This window comes from Notolepis coatsorum (genome assembly GCF_963971535.1).
Source record: "Notolepis coatsorum genome assembly, chromosome: 1".
In the NCBI taxonomy this organism is placed as follows: domain Eukaryota; kingdom Metazoa; phylum Chordata; class Actinopteri; order Aulopiformes; family Paralepididae; genus Notolepis; species Notolepis coatsorum.
In genome coordinates this window covers 23,771,882-23,797,346 of record NC_140165.1, presented here as the reverse complement: position 1 = coordinate 23,797,346, position 25,465 = coordinate 23,771,882, and the positions used below count along the sequence as shown (strand labels likewise).

Sequence of the window (25,465 nt, the reverse complement as noted above, 5' to 3'; positions counted from 1 at the left end):
GGTGAAAACGCGACGTGAGACAGCGCCGTAACCGTCCTAGGACAGAACCTCCCGAGCGTGTTGACAACACGCTCTGAGAGGGATGCCCATAGCCCTCCAACCGTTGACTGGGAAGAGGAGTACTCTACATCCAGTCTACAGCAACCCCAGGCTGGTAGAGACCTGCCTGGTACGAGACCTGACGATCCACCTTGACCGCGAAGGACCAGAACGTTATCATCGGGGCAGAACACTCCGTAACCCCTGACGACGCAGAGGCCCCAGTGCGGCCTCCACGCACTTGGTGAAGATGCGGGGAGCCAGAGAAAACCGAACGGCAGCCTCTGCTACTCATACGCTAACCCTGCAAAGGAAGCGTAGGTAAGCCCTAGGATGGAAGATCGGAGATGCGCATACGCATCCTACAGGTCTATGGAGGAGAACCAGACCCCCACCTGACAGTGTTCAACAGGTAGGAGACGATCCAAAAAATGCTGAACCTTCCCATGGGACAGGTCCAGCCTGGGTCTTACACCCCTCCCTCTCGACTTCTCAGGCAGAGAACACCGGGAGGAGAACGCCACGACGATGGCTTGCTTCGTCCACAGAGATTGGATCTCGTTGACCAGAGCTGTCACTGCTGGAGACCCTGACAATAGGGTCTGTACCAAACCTGAAAACGGGTGGGGTTGTGTAAACACAAGTCCCCGCCTCAGCGTTCTCTCCATCCACCTCGACATATGGTACTGCCGTAGTCATATGTGATGACACTCCCAACGCACCCGCCGTCACGTGGCGCAGGTCCGTCAGGAACTGTAGATAGTTGGCCCGGTCCCCCCGCTGTGCGTAGCCAACCCTGGAACCGTGCGAGCAGCGCGTTCCGTGTCGGGACATCTGACCCTGACACCACCCACGAGGCAATCGCACCCAAGGGGGGACCCCGACAGAAAGGGCCGGTCTGATATGGGGGGCTTCCGATGAAAAAAGCCCCCCCACTGAACACCTCTCCAGAACATGCTGAGGAGTTGTTCTGCAGCCGGACATGCAAGGTGTAAGGACCCCATGGGTTCCTACACACCGTAGCCCTGCAGTGATATTACTACCACCCCAAATCACGCGTGCCTGCGACCACTGCCAATATTTCAGGAGTGGGAGGCACCAACATGATACCTGGCCTGGCGAAGGCGAGGCCGGGGAAGCCCGCACTCTGTGCCTCAAAAGGTTTCGAGCCCCCCTGCTGACAACACTTAAGTTGACAGACGTAACACCAAGGCTCAACCAACACATCTTATGGTGTGGGAGCCGCTTGACAGCACAACATTCTCACGGACAGACCCAGGCTCAGCCATCAACTGGGTGTCAGCCCCTGTCCCCATGAGAAGCGAAAGGGGGGCCGCCCGCGCTTCAACGAAGGCACGCGGCCCGCAGCCAAAGGAAACAATCAGAGCCCACTTTTTCCGCTGGTGTTGGGGAAGGTAGTGATCGGAGAGCGGGCTGCTCGCGGCAGGACGGTGACGGCTTGTTTGTTCAAGCCGAACCCATCCTACATGGCCGATCCCTCGGCCGCCAAGGCTGTCGGCCTTGTGGACACCTGTCGAATCAACGCCCAGGATACCTCCGGCGGGGGAAAACATGGCCGCCTGTCGAGGGCCTCGTCATCGCCGCTGACGAGGCCGTGCTCTCTCTTCTTCTGGCTGCGCGGTGTGAGGCGGTGTAGGGCCTAGGACAATACCGCCCGCGCTCCAGCAGAAGACCAAAATCCCCTGCGGAGAGGGGAACCCTGAGCGGTTATAGCTTGCGGCTGGGTCAAAGCTAATAACGTCAACAACCTCGCGCGATGTGTCGACGTCGGCTGGCCCTCAAGGCCCCGCCACCAGACACAATTTTTTTTTTTTATAGAAAAAAACAGCAATTCGAACACAGTTCTAATCGCTGCCAATTCCATACCATGGCGGTACAGGCTTTAACAGCCCACCAGCCACTCACCAGGCCGACCCACCCATGTTTCAATATGTCAAAAACAAAGGACTGATGTTAACACGGAGCACCAGTGGTGGTTGCAAACAGCAACCTCCACTGTGGTGTGCACCATGAAAGGGTTAAATGAATAAAAGAACTAAACCACAAAATACTGTAGAATGAGCAAACCCATATACACAACGTTAAGGGGAGGCGGACCAGAGCGAACTAGTCCCGCCTTCATTCAAAATATTCACAACAGCACACCAGCCCTAGCTTAGCCCATTTACCAAAAAAGGTAAACAAAGCCCCCCCCGCACTACTCCCCCAGTATACAGATTGACCGTCAGTATGAATGGTTGAGAGGAGAGAAAGCTGTAGCAAGACAGACCTTCTCATAACAGAGTGACAGAACGAAACAATAGCCCACTACACAGGGCCGCCTCAGGGGGTGGGGGGCCTCGCGTTTAAATTCGCACAGGGCCTCACATTTCTCCCAGGCGGCCCTGCCCCTATACTACTACAGCCTAGCGTGAGGCGATGTGGAACCCATATCAACAACCGCCTGCGCACAGACACGCAACATGTTTACCATGTCGGCTGGACCCATAGCCCCACTACCCGACGTCAATGTGGATAGGAACTAGCCAGCTGAGCCATAACCCGCCGATAAGTCCCATCCTGCAGTAATATAGCTCTACTGCTACACCGCCGAGCTCACGCATCGGCCCCAGATGGGGACACCGCTCCATAGTCCCCGCCGGAACACAAGGTAACATACCTGGCTAGGCTACCTAGCCACGGCCTACCCTGTTGTCAACCCATTTACCCGAAAAAAGGTAAATAGGACTCAGCAAAAACCCCCACAACAGCCACCGACTGACCTTCATTGATGAACCGGGCAAGAGGAGGGAGAAGTGACAACATCTCACGGCGGAGACATTAGAACAGCGGAGCAGTTAGTATGTAGCAGTAGTGGTAGCATGTGGCATTAGCGATAGCATGTAGCATAGCATTAGATGTTTAGCAGCACGCCCAAGACAGTTTGGAAACCGTTCACTGCAGTGAACGTTCACCAAACCATCCTGCCCCCGGCGCCAACACACAACATGGTTGTGTAACAAAACAAACCAGCATTACTAACACTAATACCCATGCCTGAAGACACAGGGCCTACCTGGGTACAAGCTGGCCCGACAGCCAATCTTGTAGAGCTGAACCTTGATCTGCTGTCATCAGACGAGGAACATCAACATACAGTAGGCCCGTCGTGTCGCCAAAAACATGCTTCGATGATGCCAGGGGCCAGCAACCTCCGGTAAGCTTTCAACATTATGACTCTGATCTTTTTCATCCTGCTAGTTACGTATGGTGCATGCAGCCGATACGATGGAACGAAAATAGAGGAAGAGTGTTTGGTGACCAGAGTCATGGTTATATAGGCTACGCCTCCATAGGGGCGGGGCCCTCAGGTGGGGTGCATTTAGTTGTTCGTGGGGTACATTAGGTACCATAGGAGATAAGGGGTATCTCAATAGGCTAGAGCGGGACGCGATAGCCATACGATATATAACGTACATTATGTACCTTTTTTCCTGTCGTCGATTAGTACTTTATTTCCGTCTTCTGATGAGACCGCATTGTATATAGGTCTCCAAGGTTCCCAAAACATGTGTTTTTTGGCTGAAAATAACCACTCAGATTATGCATTCCCACACGACTCTATACCCCTCTGTGTCTGTCAGTCATGTTCTCGATGGGCTGTTTCTGTGTAGCTTTAAGTGCTGCTGCTTCCCACGCCTGACTCCGGAGCTCCGGCGTGTCTGGTTCACAAAATTCAGATAAAACTGTCAAACCAGGTGTGGCAAATCAAATAATGAATTAAGATCCAGCGATTGCATATCCTATTTCTCCTCTAAATTGTTGTCGGAAACATATTTCTTTTACGTTTAGGTGGGGAAAAGAGTTTACGAGCAAAGCGCCACATTTTCCCCCTGTTGGAAAAAAACACACAAGTCACACACGAGACGCATCTAAGTCACGGACCACCCGCACGCAACGAGCGTATCGTTGTGACATCACACTGTTATGGAAGTCCAAACGGCTCGTTTCAAAGGCACGGTTTCTGAATACGGGCTGTGTGTGCGTTTCTTCATGGACTAAGGGGTTTCGATACTTGCACAATATCTATAGCACCTAGACCGGCTGTATAATCAAAAAAAGAAATGGAAGTCTCACTTTCTACAATATGTGACCTTTGACTAAATGAATTACTTTGTTATTGCATTTCATGTTAATTTGTTATGAACCATCAATTGTGAAATAAAAAGTTAGGTAAATGGATTTCTTTTTTTATGCAACAAAAACTGAATTTTGGTACATCTCGAGTACATGCAAGGGATACAGTAGTAGACTAATAGCCTCTTTTCCACCACATTGTCAAAAGGGCTCTCACCAGGGCCAGCAAATACATCCCTCCTGGCGAGTAGATGTGAAGAGAATCACAGAAATGTTTGTTTTGGGGGAAGTGGAGTGACATAAATAATGTAATTTATACCTGGCTCTGCTTCGCTCAGTGGAAACCAGGCTATTGAGTTGTTTTGTGTAGCTTGATCCAGAAGCGATATTAAAGCCCACATTTACTACGAGGTGATGCCAAGTTGTACTTTTTTGGCATACAGGTAATGTATTACTGCTCACCATATAGCAGTATCACATATCCCCATATGTGGAATATGCAATATTTGTTACCTTCCATAATAACATTGTATTTGCTTTTTAGTTTGATGCAAACCATACTTGGTGTGAGGAAATATGGGCGACGATGGACACAGGTTGAATGGCTTGTTGTCAAATAGTTGTTCTTCAAACCCTCCCAGTTAAAGGGGCACTTCACCAAAAAAACAATGGCAATTTATTTTGTACATCTCACACGCATCCAAAAACTCCAAACGTCTCTGCACATATTGATTTAGTTTGACCGTTATCGAGAGTAAATGAGTTTGAATATATGGCCACCAGTGTTGTCATCGGGGACATTGAATCCTTGTGTTAATTTCAGCACCTTGAAATGATGTAGATGAAAGAAAATAGCAATACCTTGTCTTATAGGGACTTTATCACTTTATTGAGGTGCAATTAACACAACACAAGGATTCAATGTCCCCGATGACGTCACTGGTTGCCATATTCAAACTAATTTACTCTCAATAACTGCTTTGTATGTGAGATTATGTGCAACATAAATATATATATTTTTTATGGTAAAGTGCCCTTTTAAAAACTGTTGTATTTCAACACAGTATCATTATAATTCTTTTAGCCATTTTCTGTGATTAAAAGCAACCTGCCAGTGTTGAGTGCCTGGAGCAAGGTGAGCCGCCCTGTGTCGTGTTCTCTTGTGAAAAGGTCTCATATCATTAAAGTACAACACATTTCTGCAACATATTTGTAGATATTTCCTCATAAGACCATTTTCAGAATGGATTTCAATCATACTGGAATGAAACGTTTCCGCCCCCGCCCCCCCCCCCCCCCATAATTTACGAGAATGGGAAAATCCCACTTGGAGACAGGTTTTGTCACTTGCAAAAAAAAGACAACTCCTAGACAGAAATGTCTCCCGTGGGACTTCTCAGGTGACCGGAGAGAGAGCTCTCGACTTTGTTTACAGCGAAATCAGCTCATGCTGTCGTCGTTTAACCCTTTCACTACCACACTGCAGAAGGTTAATGTTCCAAGCAGCCTCGCTGGCTAGACGAATCTGTACCACTGGCTTTCAAGCATATAGCGTTCAGGGTCCAGTAGCCATTGTGACATGGCCGTTAGAATGTTCAGTTCTGAACATTCTAATCTACAAGTTTTTGTCTTTAGGGCCATTTCCTGGCTTCAGAGTCGGTATCTCCGTCCACAGCACATATCAGTCTGTCAACAGTTTCTAGAGCTTAAGTTCTTTGTTTTCTACACACGTGTTGGTTAAAAGATAAGACTTTTGTTTGATATCACATCCTTTTTGTCTGACAGACTATCTGTGTCTGTGTGTGTGATTGATTGATTTACTTTTGGTCAATGTCTGATTGTTTACTCATGTCTGACTGTGTGTTCACCCATATATTTCTGTCTCTCTTATCTTCCTCCTGTATCTCTATGCTCTGCGACATCATCATTTCTACACGTGAAAAGTTGAGGTGGTCTACTGTACACAGATTAGAAATGTTTTGAGATTGAATTCTGTACATTTTCTTGTATCTTGTCTGATCTGCCCCCCGCACATCCCTAGACAAAAGAACGATCTGCTTTCTAGTTTCTAGGTCGCAGAAGTGTGAGAGGGCGGTATGGAGACGGAGCCTGATAGCATCGCTTTTCAAAGTGTGGGTCAGGATCCACACGCGGGGCGTGGGAAGATTAAATTGTGTGCCCAAATTATTCTCTGGAAGTCCATCGAAAAAAATAGACCCGTTGAACTAAACACTGTAAATTCAGTAGTTTAGCAGGATATATTTAGTCAGATTAGCCCCATACAATAATCTGCCAAATCAGTCATAAGAATTTTATTCCGAAATTGTGGGTCCCCGGAGGGAAAGTTTGATTAAAATAATGATTTCCATCATCTCCGTGTGTTTTGCACGATGTAACTCAAATATCATTACATTATGTTAGGTTACCACATTATATTTTGTTTTGTTTTTTTAACGTGGAAAAACTAAGGAGACGCGTTGGTTCTAAATCAAAGCAGTGTGGGCTTCACACAGATCGCACTGTATGCTCTGGGCCAATAGGAAAATTAGTATTACAGTTGGTTTCATCAGCAACGTATTCAACCGTGAATGACTCCAGTGTGTCTTTAGAGGTGTCCCGGGACGTCACTATGGCTATGTGTTGTACGACCGTTTTGTGGTCTCGAGAATACATTTTTAAATCGCAGCGATCCGCTATATCTGTAAAAACAACTGGCGTAAATTTCTAAACGAGTGCTGTCTACACTTCAGCAGAGGTGACGGGCCAAAAAAACCTCTTGTTTTACAGTGTCATGTCAGAAGAAGGTGTTGTTGCCTTTACACAGAATTGACCCTTAATTTAACACCTCCTCTCATATATCACTGATCCCCCCCCCCCCCAAGCACAGCTAGGAGTTGAAGTGAGCGCTTCCTCTGTGCGCTCTGCAATACCGTCACGGCTGTCTCCATGGCGACCAAACACTGGGTTTGTTTTGAAGGGCTTGGATTGCAGAGAGAGAGAGATAAAGTGTGAGAGAGAGAGAGAGAGAGAGAGAGAGAGAGAGAGAGAGAGAGAGAGAGAGAGAGAGAGAGAGAGAGAGAGAGAGAGAGAGGGACAGAAAGAGAGTGAGTGAGACAGACAGAGAGTGAGAGGGAGACCTTTGTTTAGGGCCCTGCCCCGTGCCCTGCCCACCGGATTATACTGGGGTAATTGTCTTTCCCACAAGGTCTTGCCTGGTGGTCAAGGTGTGTGAATTCCTCTGTGATTATTATCATTGTGGGCCCACACAATGCAGCGCATTTTGGCCCCGCGGCGTGTGTCACTCGATACGCTCGGCAGAATCGCTCTGGCAGGGCAGCGGCGTGATGAATGGTCTGTGTTCCTTGGCTCCGCTGTTTGAGTAAAGTATTGTAATTTGGCCCCTCGATGAGCATATGTAAGTAGTACAGTGTGTGTGTGTGTGTGTGTGTGTGTGTGTGTGTGTGTGTGTGTGTGTGTGTGTGTGTGACTCACGGAGTTCCATGGGTTGTACGAGAGTCCCACACACACACACACACACTTTTAATTATTTTATCTTTTAGTATGGTTTCTTAAAACTATGGGTCAGGGCCCCAAAATGGGTCAGGGGCCTGTCTGTTTGTTCTTATGTAACTATGTTCAAGAATGAGACAAATTTAACCCTGCCTTTTATTTGATTTAAAATGTTTCTCCTCTGCTATCTGGGTATTCTAGGTTTCGGCGACCAGTTTAGCCGTCGTTACGTCATCGAAGTGACCTCCCGCTCTCTAAAGACCTCCCCCTCTCTAAAGACCTCCCCCTCTCTAAAGACATCCCCCTCTCTAAAGACCTCCCCCTCTCTAAAGACCTCCCCCTCTCTAAAGACATCCCGTTCTCTAAAGACGTCCCGCTCTCTAAAGACGTCCCCTCTCTAAATGACGTCCGGCTCTCTAAAGACATCCCGCTCTCTAAAGACCTCCCCCTCTCTAAAGACCTCCCCCTCTCTAAAGACCTCCCACTCTCTAAAGACCTCCCCCTCTCTAAAGACCTCCCCCTCTCTAAAGACCTCCCCCTCTCTAAAGACCTCCCCCTCTCTAAAGACGTCCCGCTCTCTAAAGACGTCCCGCTCTCTAAAGACGTCCCGCTCTCTAAAGACCTCCCACTCTCTAAAGACGTCCCGCTCTCTAAAGACGTCCCGCTCTCTAAAGACCTCCCACTCTCTAAAGACCTCCCACTCTCTAAAGACCTCCCCCTCTCTAAAGACCTCCCCCTCTCTAAAGACGTCCCGCTCTCTAAAGACGTCCCGCTCTCTAAAGACGTCCCGCTCTCTAAAGACGTCCCTGCTCTCTAAATGACCTCCCCCTATCTAAAGACGTCCCGCTCTCTAAAGACGTCCCGCTCTCTAAAGACCTCCCCCTCTCTAAAGACGTCCCGCTCTCTAAAGACGTCCCCCTCTCTAAATGACGTCCCGCTCTCTAAAGACCTCCCCCTCTCTAAAGACCTTCCCCTCTCTAAAGACCTCCCCCTCTAAAGACCTCCCCCTCTCTAAAGACCTCCCCCTCTCTAAAGACCTCCCCCACTCTAAAGACCTCCCCCTCTCTAAAGACCTCCCCCTCTCTAAAGACCTCCCCCTCTCTAAAGACCTCCCCCTCTCTAAAGACCTCCCCCTCTTTAAAGACCTCCCCCTCTCTAAAGACATCCCGCTCTCTAAAGACCTCCCCCTCTCTAAAGACCTCCCCCTCTCTAAAGACCTCCCCCTCTCTAAAGACATCCCGCTCTCTAAAGACATCCCCCTCTCTAAAGACCTCCCCCTCTCTAAAGACCTCCCCCTCTCTAAAGACCTCCCCCTCTCTAAAGACCTCCCTCTCTCTAAAGACCTCCCCCTCTCTAAAGACCTCCCCCTCTCTAAAGACATCCCGCTCTCTAAAGACCTCCCCCTCTCTAAAGACCTCCCCCTCTCTAAAGACCTCCCCCTCTCTAAAGACGTCCCGCTCTCTAAAGACATCCCGCTCTCTAAAGACGTCCCGCTCTCTAAAGACGTCCCCCTCTCTAAAGACCTCCCCCTCTCTAAAGACGTCCCGCTCTCTAAAGACATCCCCCTCTCTAAAGACCTCCCCCTCTCTAAAGACGTCCCTGCTCTCTAAATGACGTCCCCCTCTCTAAAGACGTCCCGCTCTCTAAAGACGTCCCCCTCTCTAAAGACCTCCCCCTCTCTAAAGACGTCCCGCTCTCTAAAGACATCCCCCTCTCTAAAGACCTCCCCCTCTCTAAAGACGTCCCTGCTCTCTAAATGACGTCCCCCTCTCTAAAGACGTCCCGCTCTCTAAAGACGTCCCCGCTCTCTAAAGACGTCCCTGCTCTCTAAACGACGTCCCCCTCTCTAAAGACCTCCCCCTCTCTAAAGACCTCCCCCTCTCTAAAGACGTCCCCCTCTCTAAAGACATCCCGCTCTCTAAAGACCTCCCCCTCTCTAAAGACCTCCCCCTCTCTAAAGACATCCCGCTCTCTAAAGACCTCCCCCTCTCTAAAGACCTCCCCCTCTCTAAAGACCTCCCCCTCTCTAAAGACATCCCGCTCTCTAAAGACATCCCGCTCTCTAAAGACCTCCCCCTCTCTAAAGACCTCCCCCTCTCTAAAGACCTCCCCCTCTCTAAAGACCTCCCCCTCTCTAAAGACCTCCCCCTCTCAAAAGACATCCCGCTCTCTAAAGACCTCCCCCTCTCTAAAGACATCCCGCTCTCTAAAGACCTCCCCCTCTCTAAAGACCTCCCCCTCTCTAAAGACCTCCCCCTCTCTAAAGACATCCCGCTCTCTAAAGACCTCCCCCTCTCTAAAGACATCCCGCTCTCTAAAGACCTCCCCCTCTCTAAAGACCTCCCCCTCTCTAAAGACCTCCCCCTCTCTAAAGACATCCCGCTCTCTAAAGACCTCCCCCTCTCTAAAGACCTCCCCCTCTCTAAAGACCTCCCTCTCTCTAAAGACCTCCCCCTCTCTAAAGACATCCCGCTCTCTAAATGACACCTCACACGTAAGACTGGACCCCTGCAAGGTTAAAATAATTAAGTCAGTTGTACTTGGAAAGCAAATACAACAGTTTTTAAAGCAAAGCACACGTTATATATTATATACAGACGTGGACACCCATCTGGCTCCCTCGGCTGTTTCTAAAGCACAACATGTGCCTCTCAGTGAGGCCGGCAGTAAGTAGGCCACGGTATGAAATCAGAGGATAACCCGGGTCACAAAAGCCCCATTCATCACAGAAAGCCCTCCAATCTATCTCTTTTTGGATTTGTCGCACTCAAGTTTTTTTTTTGACCTGCTCGGCATCGCCGCAGATTACTCACGCCCCAGCGGATCTCACGTGGTACGCTCGGCTCCCGACGCCAAGACCTCGTTATGTGAATTTTATTACCCCCTCGGCGAGCGGGACTACAGTGGCTTTCATGGTATAATTCGGGTCACGGGACGTCGATCGTCCCCACACGTCTTCCTCGGGCCCATTTGTGAGCGCGGCGTTTGTATTTTGGCCTGCTATAAGAACCACGTGAAGTCGGGGGATGTTACCCTGTCTGACCGCGAGGAAGCACTTAAGTACATATGCATCAATAAGAAGGGGTGTAAAGTACTTGAGTAATTGTACTTCGTTACAATACTTAAGTACTGTTTTTGGGGATTTGTACTTTACTCAAGTATTATTAGGTTTGTATACTTGTACTTTTACTCAATTACATTTCAGATAATTTTTTTTACTCCTTACATTTAAAATGCAGACCTACAAAGTACAAATCTCGCAGGTCCAACCATTTAAATTAGTATATTTGTTTCTCTGGCGAACTAACGTTAATGTTATTAATCCTGCGGCCGCACTTTATTTAAAAACAGCCAATCAAATCCCCATCAATGGAAAATGAACCCATTGGTTGGTCCTTGTGCAAGACTAGAAAGCGGGGATCTTCACTTTTTAGTACTTGAGTACTTTTAAAAGTATAAACTTTTTGACTTGTACTCAAGTGTGTTTTTAGCCAGATACTCTGACTTTTACTTGAGTACGATTTTGAGACGGTACCCATACTTTTACTTAAGTATAATTTCTGGGTACCTCTTACACTCCTGACCTCAGGTCATAAAGAGATACATAAGAAAAAGCCCCCCCCCCCCCCCCCCACACACACATTTATCATTTGAAGAGTTACGCCCGGGGGCTTTTCCTTCCACAATCGCATTAAGGAGGGAAGGTTAACACACACGCTATCATCGTGGATAAGTCAGGTCACAGACATTGATTATCTGACGTTACTCACTCGGTTGCACAGTTTTGAGCACAGTTTTGGCCTTCGATGTGCGAGAATACCGTTTTACATCTGTAGATACTATATCAATATTTGTACATATCGCTGACCTATACTCTTACTGGTTACGCTGCAGGCCAGTATGACTTACTACCATAGTGTCTTTATACCTGTATCACTATACATGTTGATACTACAACTTTTATCCAAAACGCTATACAATTTTTGTTCCTCACCCGTTCACTCACCGACGGCGGAGACAACCATGCAAGGTGCATACCTGCTCATCGCGAGCAATTAGGGGTTAAGTGTCTTGCTCAAGGACACTTCGACATGCTGCCTGGGAGGAGCGGGAATCGAACCGGGAACCTTCCGATTACCAGAGGACCGTTCTACCTTCTGAGCCACTGTCGCCCCCCAAGACAGTCATTCACCTGTACATTGTATATTACTGTTGCACTTTACAGTTACATTTGCACTGTGGTCGGATGCCAAACTTATTTTCGTTGCACTGTACTTCAAACTGTATAATAAATACATTTGAATCGAATCTAATCCAACTTCATAATCGGAGAAATGGCAACGGTTTTGGACGCGGACGTTGCTGTATCTGACCTGGTGAGAAAAATACTACAGCTATAGGAATTGGGTCTTGGACGAGCAGCAGGAAGCAGCACACAGTGAGTTCGGGGGAATATCTCGGGTCACAGTTGCCTAGTAGCGCTTCTCTCTGGTTCGTCCTAAATGAATAGCATTTTGTTTAGCCCCCTGAATCGCTCCATCGCGGCCCAGACTGACTTGGATCCGGTGTCCGCCCCCCCCCCCCCCCCCCCAGCTGCATTCCTCCCCGAACTCTGAATCAATTTAATGCTTGATTTAATCAGTTCCCTCACAGTCGTCGTGACTCACGATGGTGCGAGGATGCCGGTGTGTCCTGAGAACATTGTGGCTACTGTGACTCAAAACGTTTAGTTTTTTTTGTTTCATTTGGGCAAAGTCGATCGTCTCCCTCTCCATCTTTTGGCGTAATAAAATGGCGTTGGTCTGAAGCTCCACCTGTCGCGAGTTGCTCAAGCATCCTACACAGCTTACAGGCTTAAGATTTCCAAGCGTCAGGATGGAGGGATAGTTTAACCATTTTAGGTGTGATTATTATTATTATTATTATTATTATTATTATTATTATTATTATTATTATTATTATTATTATTATTATTATTATTATTATTATTATTATTATTATTATTATTATTATTATTATTATTATTATTAGTATTATTATTATTATTATTATTATTAGTATTATTATTATTATTTTATTTTTCCCCAGATGTTTCCTCAGAACAAAATAGTTTTCCTCGGAATCCCATCTTGGAATTTTAGAACATCAGTTTTTCCCCTCATAATTCCATCTTGTAATTGCATTGTTTTAGTAGCCATTGTTACATCGTCAGTAGAATGAGGTGAATGACTGTAGTCTACTGTACTGTGATGTATAATGTATAATACATCTGAATCTAATCTAATCTCTGTGATGCATGTATTGAGTCATATGAATCACAGAGATAAATTATAAATGTTTGTACATATATTATTCACATTGAGCATGCAACAAGCTTTAATTGTAGTTCTTCATTCAGATGAGTACTGTAGTGCTGCTGGGACCAGTCGGCAGTTTAAAAGCCCTCTGATCTAAGCTGTGTTTCCATTGTGTCATTAAAAAGCGGTTGGAGTTTACTCACGCTGGTTTGTGTAGGTCACTGGGTTTCTCCGCGCTGGATGCATGCGGGGAGAAACTATGACATCATCCTATGAATTTAACTCAAGCAAGCAAACACATGTCAGAATCCCCCAACCGTTTTCTTTTTTCTTCTGCTTTTCTTATAAAAGGAAAAGGTTGTATCTGAACACAAAGGCTCTCCTAGTTGGGGATCATGTGAGTTATTTTTAAATAACCCTTTATTTTTTTCTCAACGTAAGGTTCACATTTAATAGATTGTTGTTTTTAATTTTCAAATCTGTGCGTTGCCAACACTGAAACAGTTGACCTGTCTCAAACCCCGCCCTCTTTTCTTGACCCTCCAATCGCAACTGTTGCCTCCCTCGGACAAACCGAAAGCAACAGTTGTGATTGAAGGATCAAGAAAAGGGGGCGGGGTTTGAGATAGGTCAATTGAATCTTTGAGAATAATCACTGAATTGTCTCGTTTTAAGTTTTCAGATGAAATCATCTAAAAATGGTAAGTGAGAGTGTTGTGTACATATAGTTAAAGACAGTAAAATCAGGGTATTTTCGGGTGAAGCATCATATTCACACTCAAAGTTATCCTGGTTTGACTTTGCACCTGCAAATACTGTAGCGGCCTAAACCAAATGATAGAAAATTTACTTATTTGCCTCAAGGGTTTGATTAAAATAGCATAGTTGATGAAAATATCAAGTGTTTAGATGTTAGAGAGGTCATGCACCAAAACCAAAGAAGAAATCAAATCAAATCAAACAATAGATCTCAATATGACAATATATTCAGGTTGATGTCTTTTAATCACCACCATTCAAAACATGCTGGATTTTTTTTTGCGAGTAAATTAAAATAATGCAAGCGTGGATGACAAAACTAAAAACATAACATCTCTTTTGCACACGTTTTAATATTTATAAAATGAAACAACTTAAAACAGAATGCAAGGTGTGTAATATGAAGTATAAACAGAACCGGGAAGAAGATATATCAGTGTAAATAGTCTTAGTACATGGTAGTTTACCACCCATCAGTATACAGTAAGTGCACACAAACACCCGGTGTGAAGTAAAAGTTTCTAGTGCTTTCAAACGGTTATTTTTCTCCATGCACGCAAACAGTATATATATATATATATATATATATATATATATATATATATATATATATATATATATATATATATATATATATATATATATATATATATATATAATGTTTTATTACTTTTCAAACAAAACGAACCAAACCAACTAAAATTAAAACAATCACAGCCCCCCGCCCCCCCTCTTTTTTTATAAGCGCTCTTTCCACACAGATCAAGTAAAATGGACAATAAAGATGTCAGGACATGATCAATAACAGGTAACTAAGGACATGATCGATAACAGGTAACTAAGGACATGATCGATAACAGGTAACTAAGGACATGATCGATAACAGGTAACTAAGGGCATGATCAATAACAGGTAACTAAGGGCCTGATCGATAACAGGTAACTAAGGGCATGATTGATAACAGGGAACTGAGGGTATGATTGATAACAGGGAACTGAGGGCATGATTGATAACAAGGAACTGAGGACAGTTAGACAAGGTGGTCAATGGAGGTACAGTAATGGGTGGGATTCAATCACAGAGGACGGGATGCACACTGCAAAAAGAGACAAGCTTAGCGAGGGATTTTATCTTTGTTTTAAATCTGATCACACTTATTTCAAGACGGGACACTTTTCAGACGATGTTGCTGGTTCCAAGACATTGTACGTGATTATTTTACTATCTTTAAGTACTCGACAAGTGAGATCATCTTAGAACAAGTTTCTTTAATGACTATTTCTTGAAACGTCTTGTATTATTACCATGAAGTGAAGTGAATTCACCTCTTGGTATAGTGGTCTGCGATGTCGCCCGCGGTGCGGGAGACCGGGGTTCAAGACTCACTTGGGGCAATCCCTTAACAGGGGTCGAACTGTAACACAACGCAGAGATGGCAATACGAGACCGGCTACAGAAGCACAAAACATTATCTGCTAGTGCTGTAAGACAATTTGACTAAATATATCTTAAATTAAGAATGATTACACAAAATAAAATCCCTCATTAATTGTCTATTTTTTTGCAGTGAAGGTCTTGGATTTGTGGGTGAGGGTGGGGATGGTCACGGTCAATCATAGGCATTACTTACTGTAATTTGTGATGGCCTTTGGATTGGGGTGGATGTGGGCTTTATCATGATGCTACTTGTGATTTTGCTGCTGCTTTTGGCAGTGGTAACACCATTGGACAGCACTTGAGTCCTCTGTTCCTGATGCCCAGGCGAGTGACACGCACTCAGGGTCTGTGTCGGACTGCTTATGGTCTGAATGAAGGGGCTCCCTAAGTGAATGTGGATCTTGTTGTCCTCCGTAGTGATGACATTCGGGCCTGTGCTGTTGGACCGCTGGACCTGCCAGTTGCTCTGCCTCTCCGGGGTTACTCGGAACACAGCGTGACCCCCCACAACCTCCACTGGCTCTGTGGAGAGGGACCGGTCAGGGGTGCCGGTGGTCACCGACACAATCTGTATGGGTGACATGCCTCTGTCTGGAGTCACAGAGCCGGATGAGTCTGGGGTCATCGCTCTGGAGTAAGTGGCCATGGTGAAGGGTGATAGGGCCCGGTCGGGAGTGCAGGGTCCATCGGATGGTGGGGAACCTTTAGATTTTGCATTGGGGGAGATGGAGGCATTCTGGATGATGGTTATTCTCTGTTTGGGTAGACCTCCGCTTGTGGGGATGACAGCGGTGCTAGTGTATGACGGGGCGTTCTCCGTGGTCGGGCTCGTGATCTCCAGCATGGCCGTGTTGTGTCCGTGGTCGGGAGTCACCTTGATGTGCAGCGGTTGCCCAGGGCTGTGAGTGAGCACCACGTCTCCAGCCGACATGTGATTGCCGTTCTGCCGTGGTTGCACTTTACCGTTGATCGGATGATAAGGGCTCTCTTTGTTCTTGAGGAACGGGACTCGAGCTCTTCTCATGTTATTGTTCAGGTTGTTGACGTTGGTGATGAGGGTAGGGCTGCATTTTGTGAGCGGGAGCTCGTTGTTGTAATTCACGTCATCCTCTGGTTCGCTTTCGTCATATAGTTTCCCATTGACTACAGCGCGTTCCAGGGGTGCCATTGTCTTGCCGTCAGGAGACAGGAGGTCAGCCGGCTCCGTCTGAACCTCCTTCGTAGAATAATGCAGATCTGAAAAGCGCCTTCCATTCATGCCGGGGCGGAGACTTTTGCTGAAGCGTCTGTACCTCTCAAGTTCACGCGTGAGCGTCTCCATTTCTCTGGCCAGTTCTTTGTTTCTGACCTCCTGCTGGGTCAGTCTTCTCTGCTGTGTGGACTGGTCATTTTTCATGCAGCAAATGGACTCCTCTGTGCTCATGTACTCGTGGATCTTCTCTTTGAGAGCTGCCACCTCTCTCGTCAGGTGACTTGACTTTGCCTCTTCATCTTTCAAGCGTTTGTAAAGTACGTGCTCTTGGTTGCACTCTTTCTTCTCAGCCAGTTGGTATTTGGAGAGTTCCTTTCGAGATACCTCCATCTCCTCCATCAAGGCCTTCGCTCTCTCTTGCTCATTGTTGTACCTCTTTTCCAGTGATTCGAACTCCTCCATCTTCAGCAGGTCACCCTCTGCCACCTTCATGTCCTTCAGTTTGTGCTTCAGGCGCTCGACTTCCTGCGTCAGGTCCTTGACTTTGTTATCCTCCTGTTGGAAGCGATGAGCAACGGGTGCTTTGACGTGTTCCTCTTTGGCTTTGTTTCTCACATGTTCCCTCTCGGTGGCCTCTAGTGACTGCAACCTCTTCTTCATCATGCTGACTTTGGATTCCAGATCCTTGCTCTTTTCTTCCTCCGTCTTCAGTTTGTCCTTCAGTTCATCTCGGCCCTTAGTAGCGGTGCACATCTTCTCCTCCAGCTCGGCCTTGGACTTCAGTGCTTTCTTGCTTTCTTCGATCAGCTTCTCCGTGACAGACATCACTTTGTCCTGCTCCGCCTGCAGTTTGCCGGTGCTATTGTGGGCCTTGCCCTCCATCTGCTTCAGCCTCTCCGCCATCGTCTTCCTCTCGTCCACCAGCAGGACCGTCAGTGTCTTTAGCTTGGTGAGATCCTCCTTCAGTGTCAGCTCCGTCTTTCCCAGTTGGCTTTCGGCGTCCTCCAGCTCTTTGATCCGGCCTTTCAGAACATCCAGCTCACCGGTCAGGACCTTTGACACGCTCCTCTCCTTTTCCAGATTGCACTTGAGCGAGCCGCACTCCTGTTTGCTCTTGCCAAATGCATCCTCTAGTTTTTCCAGGTCCATAATCCTGTGGTGCAGTTTATCCACCTCTGCCTTTAGGCTGAGGGATTGGCTGGTCTCCTTCTCCAGCTTCTTCTTGAGATCCCTACAGTGATCCTCCATCCTGATCAACTCTTCATCCTTCCCTTCCATCTCGAGCACCCTCTTACGTAGCTCTTCAACCTCAGACATGAGGCTGGAGTTTCCGCACTCGCCGCGGCTCATTTTGTCCCTCAGCTCCTGCAGCTCGTCCTCAGCCCTGCGGAGAGTCTTGTTGGTTTCCTCCAACTCGTCGAGTTGCCTGCTGAGGCTCGACAGCTTGTGGCGGAGCTGCCTGTTCTGGGCATCCTCACCAGTCAGTTTAGCCGTCATGGCCTCCTGCTCCTGGTGGTAGCGGCTGGCTTGGTCGCGTAGGTCGGTCTCCAAGCGGAATACTTTGTTCTCCTCCTCCTGCAGTCGGTCATTAGCGGAGCTCAACTCCTCCTGAACCAGTGAAGCGCTGGCGCTCAGCTCCTGGGCTTTGGCCTTCTGTTGGGTCAGCTGCTCGGTGAGGCGCTGCTGTTCGTCCACGACCATCAACGCGAACGACTTGAGTTTGGTCAGCTCCTCCTTCAGGCCGTTCACCTTCTTGTTGTTCTCCTCCTCTTTGCGCTCCTGGTACGCCTTCTCCTGATCAATCAGCAGCTTCAGTCTGGAAAAACACAGACAAAAAGGCACGTGAGAAAACGTTGATATTTAAAGAAATCCACTTGGGGTGCAGACAGTGAGCATTGAATCAGAGAAAATAAATCATTAGGATATTTTGGTTGGACTCTGGTTGGATGCCAAACCTCTTTTCATTGTACTGACTGTACTTGTGCTGTATAATGACAGTACATTTTTACTTTAAGCTAATCTAATTAAATGTTCCTATTCAAGTTTATTACTATTTCACTTTGATTGCACTTTTTACACATATTTTTGTAAAAAAGTTTGTAAATTCAAGTAGACAGCCTTTTTCTGATGATTTTTCAATCCAATCTTTAGAGACGCCTAGTAGCATCAATGTTTACATTTTCTGGTGTTATGGGAAATAAGAATGTGAAACCCACCGGGCCCCTTACTCTAAGCACAGACGGACCATAAACACTTACATTTGGCCCTCGTTTCTAAAAACGGCTCACGATTTTATGTCATGGAAAATTTAACACATCATAAATACAACTATATTTTAACTCCCCTAGGTGGGTAGCCTGAAATACTTATTTTTCTTTTTTTTAAGCTCCCTCGCCTCCAGTGAATTCTCATATGATTTGGAAACTCTACTCACTGTTGTAAATATAGGGACCGTGACTGACTATGAAGCCAAACAGTCATTCAGAATTAGAACACTTTTCCAAGATATCTGAGAGGATATTAGTTAGACCTCTATCCCACTGTCTGAGCCGGGATGTGGGCCAGTGAATCATTGACAGGGAGGGACTGAGCGCTATGATGTTTTTTTTCTATTTGGTCTTTGACAGGGATCCTCCCACCAGATAAAGCCAGGGTTTATAGCCCTAGCTTTAAAACAATCACTAGTCATGTAACTGGACATGATAAGGTTCATAATAACATCCCCTCTTCCGACGCTGGCGTAACTTTGGCTTGGTGATGCGCGTGCCAGCCAGGCTTGGCGTTGCGTGGGCCTTTTGTGACCCAGGGCTCCACCCAACTTGTTCACATGACGTTGCACTTAATGGTTAAATGTGCTACTGCAACATCTTTCAACATCACAAAATGTAGATTTTTATTTTTTATGATTTCCGTCGAGCTGACGTGTTGGGACTGACCTCGACGGACCCGCATCTCGGCTTTGGGTTTAGTCGAGGACGTCACTGCAAATTAAATGCTATTTCCAGACGAGGTACCATTTTTTAAAACTGTTTTTTGGCGTCTGCGTATGCCAGCTCAGGTAGAATGGAAATGGCTCAAAAAGGATGTGATGTCATGGTGTGAACGTGCCACAGCTTACACATGCAGGCCGAGCGCATTAAGCACAGTGCCGCTTTTGAGTAGCGCGGTGGGAGAGGCCCGGGGTCATGGCGGCTGGCGCGCACATTATATCACCGGGTCCAAAGTGCCGCCCGCGTCGGGGGAGGGGATGTTATGACTGCTGTGTGTGCAGCTGCCAGCCTATTCCACGCAGATGTCTCCATGGCATGGAACAATCCTTTAATTAAGGGGTTCCTCTACTACCCCCCCCCCCCCTTTATCCAAAACCACCACTACCCACGCCACCGCCCACACCCCACCCTCCCATGATTTTTATATTTAAAGGAATTCCCCGTATTTCCAAGGGGCAATTACACTGCCACAGGGTCTCTCTCTCTCTCCCTCTCTCTTTCTCTCTCTCTCTCTCTCTCTCTCTCTCTCTCTCTCTCTCTCTCTCTCTCTCTCTCTCTCTCTCTCTCTCTCTCTCTCTCTCTCTCTCTCTCTCTCTCTCCCTCTCTCTTTCTCTCTCTCTCTCTCTCTCTCTCTCTCTCTCTCTTCTCTCTCTCTCTCTCTCTCTCTCTCTCTCTCTCTCCTTCTCTCTTTCTCTCTCCACATATAACCTACGAAAGGAAGGTTATGATGTCAGTGTGGTACAGGGTGGGTCCCCCCTTTACACTACTGTGTGTCACCTCTGTGTGGGAGGGAAAGGGGGGGGTGGTTTAGAGGGACACATGTCAGCTAAAGAACTCCAAGTGCCCTACTTTGGTTGACACTGAACTGAGCTATTGCCCTTGAACCCTTTCAGGCACACAATCTCATATTCTCATATCTCATATCAAAAAGCGACATAGAATTTCGAGAATTTCGAGAGTATTCCAACGGCAACGCAGCGCTACTGTAGCTACCGGCCACCGGGAGCTATGGAGTTCTAGAATGTCCAAGATGTAAATTCCACGGGGAACATTCCGAATACCTTACACCTGAAAGGATCCCAATGTTGCGCTCGCAAGAGGAACTAGAGGTAATTCCCCAATTTCCTATTCAGTGGGAGCTTGATATACGAAAAACATATATAACGCGTATTATATAGCATACTCTGTCCTGGGAGTGGTAGCCATGCTCTCTACCCATACTGTGATAAAATACAAGCATCAGACTTTTCCACATCTTGAATTGACCCAACACACCGTACGTGTTGAAATGCTCCACGCTGCTAAGTGAAATGTTTTAAAAGGGAGCCGGGGGCGGTGCAGTAACATGTGTCCTGTAAACACGCCACGCGTCGCCTCATAATCATTGTTTACTCTGCGTCTCTTATCTCGCTCCCCACTGCTTTTCTAGTGATGTCACCAGGGGGGGGGGGGGGGGGCGGTATAGCATGAGGAGCGGACTTTGGACCCTATTATTAAGCACAAACGATTCAACCTATTTCCCCCGTTACAATTGTCTGTCGGATTGCTGGTTAGCGGCCGCAGGTCGTGTATATTGCATGTAAGGGCACTTTACATCAATATAAAGCCCCGCCCGCGCCGCCCGCGCGTCCTTCGAGAGGAAACGGCACGGACTGTATCCCGTCACATGCTAATTACTTGACACGGGGGTTCAACCCCCTGCGTGCTTGCTCCCTAAAGGCCCTGTAATTGGGCTACATTTCCCATGTTCTCTCCAGGACCAGAGAGGAGACGTTAGTCTAGAATAACAAGAGCATCGAGAGGTCGCAGGTTCAACCGGTGGTGAGCCCGCGAGACGGGGGTTCAAGGTTCAAGATTCGTGATTCAAGATATTTATGTTAATTAAACAGACAAGTTACACAGTTCAATGAAAATCACACAATATAGAGTTAAACTACAATTTCAAATATTAAGAAAAACTTGAATGGCTAGAATAAATAAAAAGATAAATAAAGTAGAACAATAAGGCACGAGTGACAGAGTGACAGTATTGCACATTCGGTTCACAGTGTAGTGGTAGAAAGGATGTCAATTGCACTATGCATTGTTGCAAATATTGCAAATAATGGTAGTGGAGGTGACTGACAGTGAAGTCACAGCAGCAGTCAATTCTACGACTTTTGAGCATCTCGGATGAAGAAGCGCATACATTTCAGAGGGATGATGTTTTCAAACTTCATCAGCTAAAGATGGTGGGTAAGTTAGAGTGTCGTGTGTTTGTCTGACTTTATAGCCGCAAACACATCCAAGGGTTCACAGTTCAGCGACCACTGGGCCCAGGGTTCTATTGAAGCGAGTTACACTTTTAGAACACTGGTTAGTGGTCACAGTCAGCCCTCAGTAGATGTTTATTTCGCATCACTCACTAAACCCTCGTCATAAGTCACAGGTTCATCTCAGACATTGGATCCTTGTGTCAATGAAATGATAAGGTAGCAGTCCCAAAGAAAAGGTATTGCTATTTCTCCATCTACATAATTTCATGGAGCTGTAATTAAAACAACACAATGCTCTCAATGACATCACTAGTAGTTCTATTCAAACTCAGTTACTCTCAGTAACTAATTGAATGTGTGCAAAATTGTGTACAGCTTTTGGATGGGTGTGAGATTATGTGCAAAATAAATCAGCATTGTTTTCTTGGTGAAGTGCGCCTTTAATATTCAGCTTTAGACACAGTAATAAAAAAGCTGTACAAAGAGTGGCTTTGGATTAAAGCAACAGTAGATATATAGCATATCCATTTATAGTGTGGGTGGCCCCTATGGACATTATACCCCTAACACTGTCTGTGTTAAAGCTATAATGTGTATGATTTTTTGTATTCAAATTTAGCTTCAAAACACATCTTAACATGGACACACTGACTCACAGTCAACTGTCAGCGAGTTTCATTGACCAGTGTCACAGCAGTGAAGAGATATTCCATTCTAGAGTTTCTGACCAATTAGAGAAGCAAGATTTTGTTGGAATAAGCACGAACGTTAGTGGTTATTTAGTGATTCGTCTACGTGGTGGTACTCATTGCTGGACTGTGTTGGATGAGGACGGTGTAGATTCAACCACTAAAAGTGCTTGTTCCAGTGAAATTCTCTTTTCCGATTGGTAGAAGGGTGAGCCTCGCTGTGAAACTTTAGAGTGGAATCTCTCTGCACTGCTACTACACTAGTCAGTGAAACTCACTCATAGTGGACCGGGTGTCCACATTAACTCATTGGGCGCCATAACCGAGTATAGTCGGGTTTCGCCGCCATGCGTTGAGCGCCAAAACCCGAGTATACTATATTTTTATCCTTTGATCTTTTTTCTTTGATCCCCGTTCTATACACTCAGCCGGAGCTCCCTAGGTCTCCCTGGCTCATCTGCCTACGTTGGAATTGCAATAACGATCGAATCTCACCAGGTGGCAGTATCGCCTATCCTCAGTACTGAGTTTACCACCGGCTGTTTCCGCCTAGGAGTGGATCACAACATAGTAGGGCTGAGCCCAAATGTTCGAACCTTTGGTCGTTACGTTGGCATTCGAATTCTAAATCAACATTATATATTTTTATTTTTTATTAAAAAACATTTTTATCTTTTTTTTATATATATTTTTTATATATATATTTTTGTATGTGTCTATTCATTCTGTTTAAACCAATGGGGTTTTTCTTCACAGTTGCAGATAAAGATTAGGCTACACTAATATTATAGTATTAAAACTGATGAGTTATATTCATTAAAGAAAGTTGATTTAATAAAATAAAAAAGACACATTTAATCAGATTAATCACTTTATTCAAATTGAGGATTTAGTTTGAGGATATTTATAAAAAAAATTATATAATAATAATTGTATTATTAAAAACTAAGGTTCGAAAGTCCGTTTGAAAAACCCTGAAGCAGTTCGAATCCCAAAAACAGGCTTCATGGACAGCCCTACAACATAGCAATCGGTGGAAGATTTGGTGCATCAGAGCTATTCTTTCCCGTATGGTAGCCATGCCCAATATAATATAGCTTTTTCATACAGAGGTTGCAGTTCAATATACACAAGTAATTGCGATCGCCATGGGATCGACTGGGATTTATTCACTTTGGAGTACTTTCTGACTGAGGTAAGGTCTATCTTAGGTAACCTGCTGGTATCTTTTTTATTTTGTTTTAAGTTTTTTTTTGGTGTTTTATCGCTTTATTGCTACTGGGCAGTCCAGTAGAGAGAGACAGAGGAGGAATGGGAGACAGAGTGGGGGGAAGACATTCGGCAAATAACGACGGGTTCGGGAGTCAAACCCGGGTCGGCCGTGTTGCCACTGGGGCGCCCCTGCTGGTCTTTTTTTAACGTAAAACATGCTTCTGTACCGATCACCGTGTCATGTTTTAGTTTCAAGTTTCTTTAATAGTTGTCATACAGAAGTACAGAATACTTTTATACAAAATGCTTACTGTTACGCTCCAGAGACTGTGCTAGACAAGATAAGTATCAAATAACATAGTATAGCATGTAGATTAGAAGTAGAAAATGAGGTCACAGTGTTCAGTATAGACATATGTACAATGTTCGATGCAGAATAGACGTAACTGAGTTACCATATAATATACAATACTATGCAGTGTACTAATATACAATACTATATAGTGCAAGGCAGAAATGGGATGAGGTACAATTTAGGTACAATTTACAGTAAGGTGTACGAGTTGTAGTGCAAATCCTTTATCAATAAATATAAAGTGTGGGGAGTCGGTGCTACAGTGTGTTTGTTTAAAGTGAGTGTGGATGTGTGTGCTATGTGCGTTTGATGGTTGTTGTGTAGCGTTCATTGTTCGTTGAGCAGCCTGATGGCCTGGGGATAGAAGCTTCTTCTGAGTCTTTCTGTGCTCGCCTTGAGACTCCGGTATCGCTTGCCTGACCGCAGCAGTTCAAAGAGGCAGTTGTTCGGGTAACTGGAGTCCTTAATGATTCTCTTAGCCTTGCCCCTGCACCGCTTGTTGTAAATGTTCTGGAGGGTGGGGAGCCCCCCTCCAATTGTGCGTTCGGCTGAACGTGTCACTCTTTGTAGTCTGCTTCGTTCTTGTGCAGTGCTATTCCCAAACCAGGAGGTGATGTTGCCAGTCAGGATGCTCTCTATTGTACATGAGTAGAAGTTCTTAAGGATCTTCTGACTGACTTGGAACTTCCTTAGGCGCCTGAGGAAGTAGAGGCGTTGTCGTGCCTTCTTCACAACACTGTCAATGTGTGTGGTCCATGTCAAGTCCTCGGATATGTAGGCTCAGAGGTACTTAAAGCTGTTCACTGTCTCAACCGGTGCCCCGTCGATGCTGAGGGGGCTGTAGTCCTTGACCCCCGACCTCCTGAAGTCCACAATCATCTCCTTTGTTTTGCTGACGTTCAGGGAGAGGCTGTTTTCCTGGCACCATCCCGCCAGGACCTTGACCTCTTCCAGGTAGGCCCTCTCGTCGTTTGCAGAGATCAGGCCCACCACCACTGTGTCGTCAGCAAATTTGATGATTGTGTTGCTACTCCGCTGAGCCACACAGTCGTGTGTGTACAGGGAGTAGAGGAGGGGACTCAGAACACAGCCCTGGGGGGCCCCTATGTTGAGGGCAGTGGTGCAGTCGCGGTCACACCCGGTTACACGCCGTGTTACCAGATCACTGAGGCAGAAGTACGCGCGATCGCGCACGGATGTGTACTCGCGTGTACGCGCACACAAAAATGCGCTGTATCCATTCGTTGTGACTAGTACCCGGCCACCGTTTTACATAACAAAAAGCGCAGGTAGACTAAGTGTCTGGGTGTTGGCTATCTGAATGCATCTCCCCCTTCATTCTGTGTGACACAGGCAGTGGAGGTGAATACTAATGTGGCTCGGAATTCGTGATGGGGGTCTACCTGCTTATGATATTGAATCAAGCGTCTGTGCTGCGCGCCAGCTTTCCACGCGCACATTCACACAAATAGAGAGCAAGAAGAGCTTGTATGATAGAAAGATTGCACTTGCGTATATGCGCTTGCGTGTGTGTGTGCGTGTGTGTGTGTATAAATCAGTTCTGTGCGCATGCACGTACCCGCGCGTGCGCGT

At 46.3% G+C, this 25,465-nt stretch overlaps 1 protein-coding gene across 1 annotated transcript in view; it reads right to left on the bottom strand.

Moving 5' to 3' along the window:
* LOC311232942 (filamin A-interacting protein 1-like) overlaps positions 1 to 25,465 on the bottom strand; it is a 32,979-nt gene that overhangs the window by 3,649 nt on the left and 3,865 nt on the right. The window contains exon 2 of the mRNA XM_084319779.1: positions 15,373 to 18,187. Coding sequence (XP_084175905.1) covers positions 15,373 to 18,072 — 2,700 coding nt within the window. The 5' untranslated portion in view covers positions 18,073 to 18,187. The remainder of the gene's footprint in view (positions 1 to 15,372; positions 18,188 to 25,465) is intronic.